At 37.6% G+C, this 10,917-nt stretch overlaps 1 protein-coding gene across 7 annotated transcripts in view; it reads left to right on the forward strand.

Annotated features, from left to right (window-relative positions):
• Positions 1-10,917, forward strand: part of CDC27 (cell division cycle 27) — a 77,650-nt gene that overhangs the window by 55,734 nt on the left and 10,999 nt on the right. For all 7 annotated transcript variants that reach the window (XM_081804791.1, XM_081804795.1, XM_081804792.1 and 4 more), the window contains exon 16: positions 9,526-9,654. In XM_081804791.1, the coding sequence (XP_081660917.1) occupies positions 9,526-9,654 (129 nt within the window). The remainder of the gene's footprint in view (positions 1-9,525; positions 9,655-10,917) is intronic.

Below are 10,917 nucleotides of genomic sequence, written 5' to 3' on the forward strand. Positions count from 1 at the left end.
AAATTCAGTTAATTAACATATAGTGTATTAATAGTTTCAGAGGTAGAGTTCAGTGATTCATCAGTCTATATAATACCCACTGCTCATTACATTACATGCCCTCCTTAATGTCCATCACCCAGTTACCCAATCCCCTGATACCCCTCCCCTCCAGCAACACTCAGTTTGTTTCCTATGATTAAGAGTCTCTTATGGTTTGTCTCCCTCTCTGATTTCATCTTATTTTTCCCTCCCTTCCCCTATGATACTGTTTTGTCTTTTAAATTCCACATATCGATGTGATCATGTGATAATTGTCTTTCTCTGATTAACTTATTTCGCTTAGCATAATATCCTAGTTCCATCCACGTCATTGCAAATGGCAGGATTTTACTTTTTTGATGGCTGAGTAGTATTCCATTGTATATATATACACCACATCTTCTTTATCCATTCATCTGTCCATGGACATCTGGGCTCTTTCCATAGTTCAGCTATTGTGGACATTGCTGCTATGAACGCTGGGGTGCAGGTGCCCCTTCAGATCACTACATTTGTATACTTGGGGTAGTACCTAGTAGTGCAATTGCTGGGTCATAGGGTAGCTCTATTTTCAACTTTTTGAGGAACCTCCATACTGCCTTCCAGAGTGATTGCACTAGCTTGCATTCCCACCAACAGTGTAAGAGGGTTCCCCTTTCTCCACATCCTCACCAACATTTGTTGTTTCCTGACTTGCTAATTTTAGCCACTCTGACCAGTGTGAGGTGGTATCTCATTGTGGTTTTAATTTGTATTTCCCTGATGCCAAGTGATGTTGAGCGTTTTTTCATGTGTCTGTTGACCATTTGGATGTCTTCTTTGCAGAAATGTCTGTTCATGTCTTCTGCCCATTTCTTGATTGGATTATTTGTTCTTTGGGTGTTGAGTTTGATAAGTTCTTTATAGATTTTGGATACTAGCCCTTTAATCTGATAAGACATTTGCAAATATCTTCTCCCATTCTGTTGGTTGTCTTTTGGTTTTGTTGACTGTTTTCCTTGCCGTGCAAAAAAGCTTTTTATCTTGATGAAATCCCAATAGTTCATTTTTGCCTTTGTTTCCCTTGCCTTTTGAGACATGTCTAGCAAGAAGTTGCTGTGGCTGAGGTCGAAGAGGTTGCTGCCTGTGATCTCCTCTAGGATTTTGACAGATTCCTGTCTCACATTTAGGTCTTTCACCCATTTTGAGTCTATTTTTGTGTATGATGTAAGAAAATCGTCCAGGTTCATTCTTCTGCATGTGGCTGTCCAATTTTCCCAACACCATTGTTGAAGAGACTGTCTGTTTTCCATTGGATATTCTTTCCTGCTCTGTCAAAGATTAGTTGACCATAGAGTTGAGGGTCCATTTCTGGGTTCTCTTTTCTGTTCCATTGATCTATGTGTCTGTTTTTGTGCCAATACAATACCATCTTGATGATAACAGCTTTGTAATAGAGCTTCACGTCCAGAATTGTGATGCCCCCAGCTTTGGTTTTCTTTTTCAACATTCCTTTGGCTATTCAGGGTCTTTTTTGGTTCCATACAAATTTTAGGATTCTTTTGTTCCATTTCTTTGAAAAAAGTTGGTGGTATTTTGATAGGGATTGCATTGAATGTATAGATTGCTCTAGGTAGCATAGACATTTTAACAATATCTGTTCTTCCAATCCACGAGCATGGAACATTTTTCCATTTCTTTGTGCTTCCTCAGTTTCTTTCATGAGTGTTCTATAGTTTTCTGAGTACAGATCCTTTGCCTCTTTGTTTAGGTTTATTCCTAGGTATCTTATGGTTTTGGGTGCAATTGTAAATGGGATTGACTCCTTAATTTCTCTTTCTTCTGTATCGCTGTTAGTGTATAGCAATGCCACTGATTTCTGTGCATTGATTTTATATCCTGCCACTGTGCTGAATTCCTGTGTGAGTTCTAGCAATTTTGTGGTGGAGTCTTTTGGGTTTTCCACATAGAGTATCATGTCATCTTCGAAGACCAAGAGTTTGACTTCTTTGCTGATTCGGATGCCTTTTATTTCTTTTTGTTGTCTGATTGCTGAGGCTAGGACTTCTAGTACTATGTTGAACAACACTGGTGAAAGTGGACATCCCTGCCATGTTCCTGACCTTAGGGGAAAAGCTCTGTTTTTCCCCATTGAGAATGATATTCGCTGTGGGCTTTTTATATATGGCTTTTATGACATTTTGAGGTATGTTCCCTCTATCCCTACACTGTGAAGTTTTAATCAAGAAAGGATGCTAGGGGCACCTGGGTGGCTCAGTCATTGAGCATCTGCCTTCGGCTCAGGTCGTGATTCCGGGGTCCTGGGATCGAGCCCCACATCGGGCTCCCTGCTCCACGGGAGGCCTGCTTCTCTCTCTCCCACTCCCCCTGCTTGTGTTCCCTCTCTCGCTGTGTCTCTCTCTATCAAGTAAATAAATAAAATCTTTTAAAAAAAAAAAAAGGATGCCATACTTTGTCAGATGCTTTTTCTGTATCTATTGAGAGGATGATGCGGTTCTTGTCCGTTCTTTTATTTATGTAGTGTATTACATTGATTTGTGGATGTTGAACCACCCTTGCAGCCCAGGAATAAATCCCACTTGGTCATGGTGAATAATCCTTTTAATGTACTGTTGGCCAGTATCTTGGTGAGAATTTTTGCATCCATGTTCATCAGGGATATAGGTCTGTAACTCTCCTTCTTGGTGGGGTCTTTGTCTGGCTTTGGGATCAAGGTAATGCTGGCCTCATAGAAAGAGTTTAGAAGTTTTCCTTCCAGGATGCCTGAGTGGCTCAGTTGGTTGCGCGTCTGCCTTTGGCTCAGGTCATGATCCCAGGTTCCTGGGATCGAGTCCCACATCAGGCTCCCTGCTCAGCGGGAAGCCTGCTTCTCCCTCTCACACTCCCCCTGCTTGTGTTCCTGCTCTCGCTATCTCTGTGTCTGTCAAATAAATAAAAAAAATCTTAAAAAAAAAAAAAAGTTTTCCTTCCATTTCTTTTTGTTATTTCCTTTTTTTAATTGAAGTATAGTTGACACACAATGTAACAATATTACATTAGTTTCAGGTATACAACATAGTGATTCAGTAGTTCTATACATTATTCAGTCCATTTCTTTGTTTGAAACAGCTTCAAAAGAATAGATGTTAATTCTTCTTTACATGTTTGGTAGAATTCCCCTGGGAAGCTCTCTGGCCCTTGACTCTGGTTGGTTGGGAGATTTTTGATTACTGTTTCAATTTCCTTGCTGGTTATGGGTCTGTTCAGGTTTGCTATTTCTGCCTGTTTCAGTTTTGGCAGTTTGTACATCTCCATGAATACATCCATTTCTTCGAGATTGCCTAATTTGTTGGCATATAGTTGCTCCTGATACATTCTTATAATTGTATTTCTTCAATGTTAGCTGTGATCTCTTTCATTCATGATTTTATTTATTTGGGTCCTTTCTCTTTTCTTTTTGGTAAGTCTGGCCAGGGGTTTATCAATCTTACTAATTCTTTCAAAGAACCATTTCCTAGTTGATCTGTTGATCTGTTCGACTGTTCTTTTGTTTTCTATTTCATTGATTTCTGCTCTAATCTTCATTAATTCTCTTCTCCTGCTGACTTTAGACTTTATCTGCTGTTCTTTCTCCAGCTCCTTTAGGTGTAAGGTTAGGTTGTGAATTTGAGACCTTTCTTGAGAAAGGCTTGTATTGCTATATACTTCCTTCTTAGGACTGCCTTTACTGCATCCCAAAGGTTTTGAACAGTTGTGTTTTCATTTTCATTTGTTTCCATGAATTTTTTTAATTCTTCTTTAATTTCCTGGTTGACCCATTCATTCCTTAGTAGGATGCTCTTTAACCTCCATGTATTTGAGTTCCTTACAAATTTCCTCTTGTGGTTGAGTTCAACTTTCAAAGCATTGTGGTCTGAAAATATGCAGGGAATGATCCAATTCTTTTGGTACTGGTTGAGGCCTGATTTGCGACCCAGTATGTGGTCTGTTCTGGCGAATGTTCCATATGTACTTGAGAAGAATGTGTATTCTGTTGCTTTAGGATGGAATGCTCTGAATATGTCTATGAAGTCCATCTGGTCCAGTGTGTCATTCAAAGCCCTTGTTTCCTTGTTGATCTTCTGCTTAGATGATCTGTCCATTGCAGTGAGTGGGGTGTTGAAGTCTCCTACTATTATTCTATTATTATCGATGTATTTCTTTAATTTTGTTATTAATTGGTTTATATAATTGGCTGCTCCCATGTTAGAGGCATAAATATTTACAATTGTTAGATCTTTTTGTTGGATAGACCCTTTAATTATGATATAGTATCCTTCCTCATCTCTTATTACAGTCTTTGGTTTAAAATCTAATTTGTCTGATATAAGGATTGCTACCCCAGCTTTCTTTTGATATCCGTTAGCATGATAAATGGTTTTCTACCCCCTCACTTTCAATCTGGAGGTGTCTTGGGGTCTGAAATGAGTCTCTTGGGGGTGCCTGGGTGGCTCAGTCAGTTAAGCGTCTGCTTTTGGCTCAGGTCATAATCCCAGGGTCCTGGGATCAAGCCCCACGTTGGGCTCCCTGCTCATCGGAGAGCCTGCTTCTCCCTCTCTCTCTGCCTGCTGCTCTGCCTACTTGTGCTCTCTCTCTCTGTCAAATAAATAAGTAAAATCTTTAAAAAAAAATTTTTAAAAATAATAAAAATAAAACGAGTCTCTTGCAGACAGTATATGGATGGGTCTTGCTTTTTTATCTAATCTGATACCCTGTATCTTTTGATTGGGTTATTTAGCCCATTTATAGTCAGGGTAACTATTGTAAGATATGAATTTTGTGCCATTGTATTACCTATAAAGTCACTGTTTCTGTATATTGTCTTTATTCCTTTCTGGTCTATGTTACTTTTGGGCTCTCTTCACTTAAAGGATCCCCTTTAATATTTCCTGCAGGGCTGGTTTAGTAATCACAAAATCTTATAGTTTCCGTTTGTCCTGGAAGCTTTTAATGTCTCCTATTTTGAATGACCGCTTTGCTCGATAAAGTATTCTTGGCTGTATATTTTTCTCATTTAGCACCCTGAATATATCATGCCAGTCCTTTCTGGTCTGCCAGGTCTCTGTGGATAGGTCTGCTGCCAGCCTAATGTTTCTACCCTTGTTGGTTACAGGCCTCTTGTCCTGAGCTGCTTTCTGGGTTTTCTCTTTGTCTCTGAGATTTGTAAGGTTCACTATTATATGTTGAGGTGTTGACCCTTTTTTATTGATTTTGAGGGGGGTTCTCTGTGCCTTCTGGACTTGAATGCCTGCTTCCTTCTCCAGATTAGGGAAGTTATCAGCTATAATTTGCTCTAATATACCTTCTGCCCCTCTGTCTCTCTCTCTTTCCTCCTTTTCTGGGATCCCAATTATTCTAATATTGTTTCGCTTTATGGTATCACTTATCTGTCGATTTCTCCCCTCGTGATCCAGTAGTTGTTTATCTCTTTTTCTCATCTTCTTTATTCTCCATTAATTCTCTCTTCTGCCTCATTTATCCTAGCAGTTAGAGCCTCCATTTTTTATTGCATCTCATTAATAGCCTTTTTTATTTCGACTTACGATTTTTAGTTCTTTTATTTCTCTAGAAAGGGATTCTCTAGTGTCTCCTGTGCTTTTTTTCAAGCCCAGCTAATATCTTTATAATCGTTATTCTGAACTCTACTTCTGACATCTTACTTATATCCATACAGATTAGGTCCCTGGCAGTCAGTACTGCCTCTTGTTCTCTTTTTTGGGGTGAGTTTTTCTGTCTTGTCATTCTTCCAGAAAGTGGTCGCTTTTCTATTTGTAGAATTGCAGCAGTTCTTAGAGCGCCAGTTAAGTTGCAGGTGTTCAGAATGATTTGATAGCTATCTAGCTGAATTCCTGGGGCCACATGAAATTAACATCTCCTAATTCTCCACCATCTTGGACTCTCTCCCAGAACTAATTAAAATTCTTAAAAGGTGATGTGGATCACCATTTTACTTTTTAAAGAAACTGGGTTTTTTTACATGTAAAATAAAGTTATCAATTCAAATCTTGGTACATTTTATAAAAACAAGAGGTAATGTTGTAATAAAACAGCAGGAGCTTTGTTAGGCAACATACTGTTTGTTTACTCTGTGCAATAAAATACTTTGTTCATATTACACTTACTCAACGTGACTAACAGTCACTACAGACATTTCATGAATTTTCATGGGACTCCCATAGACTTACTGTTGAGGTGGAGAGACATTTACAATCATAATGTGCCATGAAGACTTGAAAACATTACTTCTAGTAGGAGATAATGTTCATATTATTTGAATTGCTTTTAGGTACTGAACGGCTGAGTTACAAGGACTGAAAACAGAAAGCATTCTAAAAGCCCATGCACACTGTTTTTCACACCCTTCTTCAGAACACACTAAACCTTAAACTTGTTTGACACATTTCTCTTCATACACAGCAAGCAACAGCACCCGATCAAAGCCTGAGAAGTAATGCTGCTGTGTAAACACTGCAACTATTTCTGAAAAAAAGCATGAGACGTATATGCCAAAGCTGCCCAGTTCCATAATCTGTATCGCATGGATCACATGTGTGTGTGTATCCACATGTAAGAATGTATTAAGATGACAGTGAAGTCTAGTCACAGCAATTTACAGGCTTAGTATATTTTTTACACTTTGTTTGAAGGAAAATTTCAATATTTTACAGTCTTTTAGTAGATGTTACATACACTGCACTTTATGAAATCTGAAAGGTAATGAAATAACTTTTTTCCAACATTTTGGTAATAAAACAGTGTTTCCCCACATACTTGTACTGTCTGTCTACATGATCTGTTTGATCTGAGAACCACTAATCACAAAGACTGACTCAGTGGAATAACTAGAAAAATAATGAGGGCAAAGAAGATTACCAATTTGATGAACTCAACACAGATTTTGCATAAATTAGCAGATCAGGAGTTGCAACTCAGTCATGTAAAAAACTCCATTACCTGTTATTTTGGTGCTGTAGGTAGAATAGCATGTGGTAAAAAATGCGAAGTATTGGCTGGTTGGGTATCCTTGATGGAAAGTGCAATATCTGGTAGAATGGGAAGGAGCAACTGTGTCCTGACTGTAGGACTGCACATTATGTTCACTGCACTCTCATTTTCTTTTCTTTTCTTTTCTTTCTTTTTTTAAGATTTTATTTATTTGAGAGCTCACTCACTCGCTCGCATGAGTGGTGGGGAGAAACAGAGCGGGAGGGAGAAGCAGACTCCCCACTGAGCAGGGAGCCCAATGCAGGGCTCTATCCCAGGACCCTGAGGTCATGACCTGAGCCGAAGGCAGATACTTAACTGACTGAGCCACCCAGGCGCCCCCCCATTTTTTTTTTTTTTTTAAGATTTTATTTATTTGAGAGCAAGAGAGAGTGCACTCTCATCTTCTGTATACACAATTCAGAGCTCTAAAGGAGTCTGGCTTTTACTTTTTTTTTTTTTTAAGAAAGGAAAAGATAAAGAAAAAGTCACAAAAGGAGATTGTAACTAGCCTTAACATGTACCTGTCAGTATTATGAATATTGTCATAAAAAGCTATCTATTAAAAATCAGAACAGAAACTTAATTTTTTTAATCTTAAGATGTGTAGAATGTTTCTAAGATATTAAAAATGATTCGAATCCATGCATAGTGTTAAGATCATTTTTCTAATTATTCCATTGAGTCAGTTTTTAAATCACCATTTTTATGTTTATTTTTTAAGTGTTTGATAATAAGTTGTACTTCAATTGGAGAAAAAGTATGTTTGCTTTTTGAAATCTCATTTATTAGTTGCTCTGTAAGCACAGTGCCTGTAGTTCTTGTTCTTGCCTCTTATCCATGTCCTCCATCTCTCCCTCCCCTACTCTTCACTTTCTCTCAGCAAACTTGGCTTTTGTGGAAATGGGCATACAATGTGAGGAAATTATGTGAGTTGGGAATTTCACTGTTCATTTTGGAGAAGAATTTTTTTTTTTTTTTAAGATTTTATTTATTTGACAGAGAGAGAGGGACAGCGAGAGAGGGAACACAAGCACAAGCAGGGGGAGTGGGAGAGGGAGAAGCAGGCTTCCCGCGGAGCAGGGAGCCCAATGTGAGGCTCCATCCCAGGACCCTGGGATCACAACTTGAGCCGAAGGCAGACACTTAACCACTGAGCCACCCAGGCGCCCCTGGGAGAAGAATTCTTTATAATTTTTTTAATTGCCATGGTAACTTTTTTCATAGTTAGATACTATGCAAAATATATCAACAAAGAATTTTTCTTCATCACTTAAGCAAATCAAACTTAAGTACCTGTTGATACCTTTTAGTGAAGTTGGACATCTTTTAAAGTAGGCTTTCTTCTAAAGTGATTGTGGAATAGACGGTTTTAAAATTTTGTGTGGTTCATTTGAAGAAGTTTTCAGGTAATAGAATATGCTTTTCTCTGTTAGAGAACTAGTGTTTAGGATTTCAATCTGGTGGGCAGAGTATTTGGCCACATGTAGTAATAACCTTCTGCAAAGATCATCGTATAGATGAATTTAGCAACCAGATTTTGGCAGTACCTACTCTCACATTCTTGTTACAGTGAGTGGTATTTGTTCAAGTTCCACAGCCACATCCATGCACTTACACTTTCTTTTTAACATACAATTCATCTAAGGAGGAACATGGCATAGCATGAGTATATACAAATGAATGTGATGCTTGGAGTTGTGTGGGGTTTTTTAAAGTTATTTAAAATATTTACTTCCCTGTATTACAGATCAGTGGTTTTCAAGTATGTGAAGCAGAAGAATTATTTTTAAAATAAATTCCTAAAATAAGTAGAAATGTAATTAGAAGTTCTGAGTGAAGCAGGGCTGGTAAGGGTTTAGAGCCAAATCCTCTAGTGTTTCTTTGAACATAGTTTTGAAAAGCCTAATATTTAGAGGACCATAATAAACATATTGAAATGTGAGTATTATCTAGCTAAATGGGACAGATTTTCTTGTGAGGGAAAAATCAAGGTTTTTCTTATCTTTTAGACTTGAAGGTACTAAATATCTGCTCTAAAGATAAAATAATCATTGTGGGTTATCATTATGGATACATAATGGTGGATTGGGTGCCAGAGGACCTAGGTTCTGATCCCAGAACAAGTTATTTAACATTCTGGGCTTCAGTTTTCTCATCTCGAAAGTGAAGCAGTTGAACTAGAATTAGAAGAGATTTTAGAGATAATCTATTAATAGTCTGGTAATCAACTATTAAGTCCACTTAACTCTGTGGAAAACCCTCTCAGACCGTACAACTTTAGTAGTTTTAATATCTTTTTTTTTTTTTAAGTAATCTGTATGCCCAAGTGGGGTTCGAACTCATGACCCTGAGATCAAGAGTTGCACACTCTACCACTGAGTCAGCCAGATGTCTCAGTAGTCTTATTATCTTTATGTTGACTTGAGTCACAGTATTTGGTTCTCCCCTTTCTTCATAAATGTCAAAAGGAAACATTAATATGATCTTTATTTCTTATAGGTTCAGCATGCACTGAAAAAATCTGAGAAGGCTTTGGATACCCTAAACAAAGCCATTGTCATTGATCCCAAGAACCCTCTATGCAAATTTCACAGAGCCTCAGTTTTATTTGCAAATGAAAAATACAAGGTAAGATACGTATTTTAATGGTTTTCAGCATTTTATTGCTTAAGTTTTGCCCCTTCTTTTAATAGACCAAAAGGTATTTATACTTTTTCATCTCTAATAGTTTATTTTTCCCATTTTCAGAAGCTATTAATTTTCTTTTGTGATTTTATTTCTTTATGAAATACTGATAGGTAGGATGGGTTGTATGGATATTTAGGAATATATGTTATTCCTTGTAAGGATTCCATATATAGTTTTTCCATCAGGGAGTTATCTTAAAGGTAAGACCTAAACCATCCTCTTAGGACCAAAATATCTGAACAGGTGGCAAATGAATGTGTGTGCATTATTCAACAGGTACTTACTGAGTACCTATTGCATGTCAGGGACTAGGAATATAGTGGCAAGCAAAGCAAAGCAATCACAATTCCTGCCTTTAGTACCCTTTTAGAGGGGCAACAGACATTAATCAAATAAGGACAAAAATAATACATGTTGAGTATATAAAGGAAAAGTATAGTGAGTTATGAAAGCTTATAACAAGGATACTTGGTTTAGTATGATGTTCTTCTCTCTTCTCACACTGTTTTCCAAATTGTAGAGCTGTAGCATGAAAAAAAGCTGAGAAAATAAGATAAGGAAAATTGAGAAAGAAAAAAGAGGCATAAAGTGACAATGGGATCTTTGTCATCATTTAGTCAATCATAAACCATGAATCCAAAGTTTTGATTTAAAGTTCAGGTTACTTTTTTAATAAATTTAGGCTCTTCCTAAAAAGAATAAAAGTTACCAAGCAAACAAAAAAAAACCCTCCAAAATTTAAGTGCACAGAATGTTGGACCTAATAATCCATTTCAGTAGCCTCCCTAGAAATCAGTTCTTCCAGTATACATTGACATTTGCTGAAATTGAAAAATACAAAACCAATGATAAACTCTTAATATTTCCAGACTGATAAAGATACATAAAATCAACCATCTGATTTATTCTTTGTCATTTATTCAGTGATTCCCCTAATCTCACTCTTTTTCTTTATCAGGAGGTGGATGTCTAGTCCTACTGTTTTTGTTCTTCTATAAAAGCTACTTTTTTTTTTTTTTAAAGATTTTATTTATTTATTTGAGACAGAGAGAATGAGAGAGACAGAGAGCACATGAGAGGGGGGAGGGTCAGAGGGAGAAGCAGGCTCCCTGCCGAGCAGGGAGCCCGATGCGGGACTCGATCCCGGGACTCCAGGATCATGACCTGAGCCGAAGGCAGTCGCTTAACCAACTGAGCCACCCA

Source organism: Leptonychotes weddellii, chromosome 15, assembly GCF_054177405.1.
Source record: "Leptonychotes weddellii isolate Sample4059 chromosome 15, ASM5417740v2, whole genome shotgun sequence".
Classification (NCBI taxonomy): Eukaryota; Metazoa; Chordata; class Mammalia; order Carnivora; family Phocidae; genus Leptonychotes; species Leptonychotes weddellii.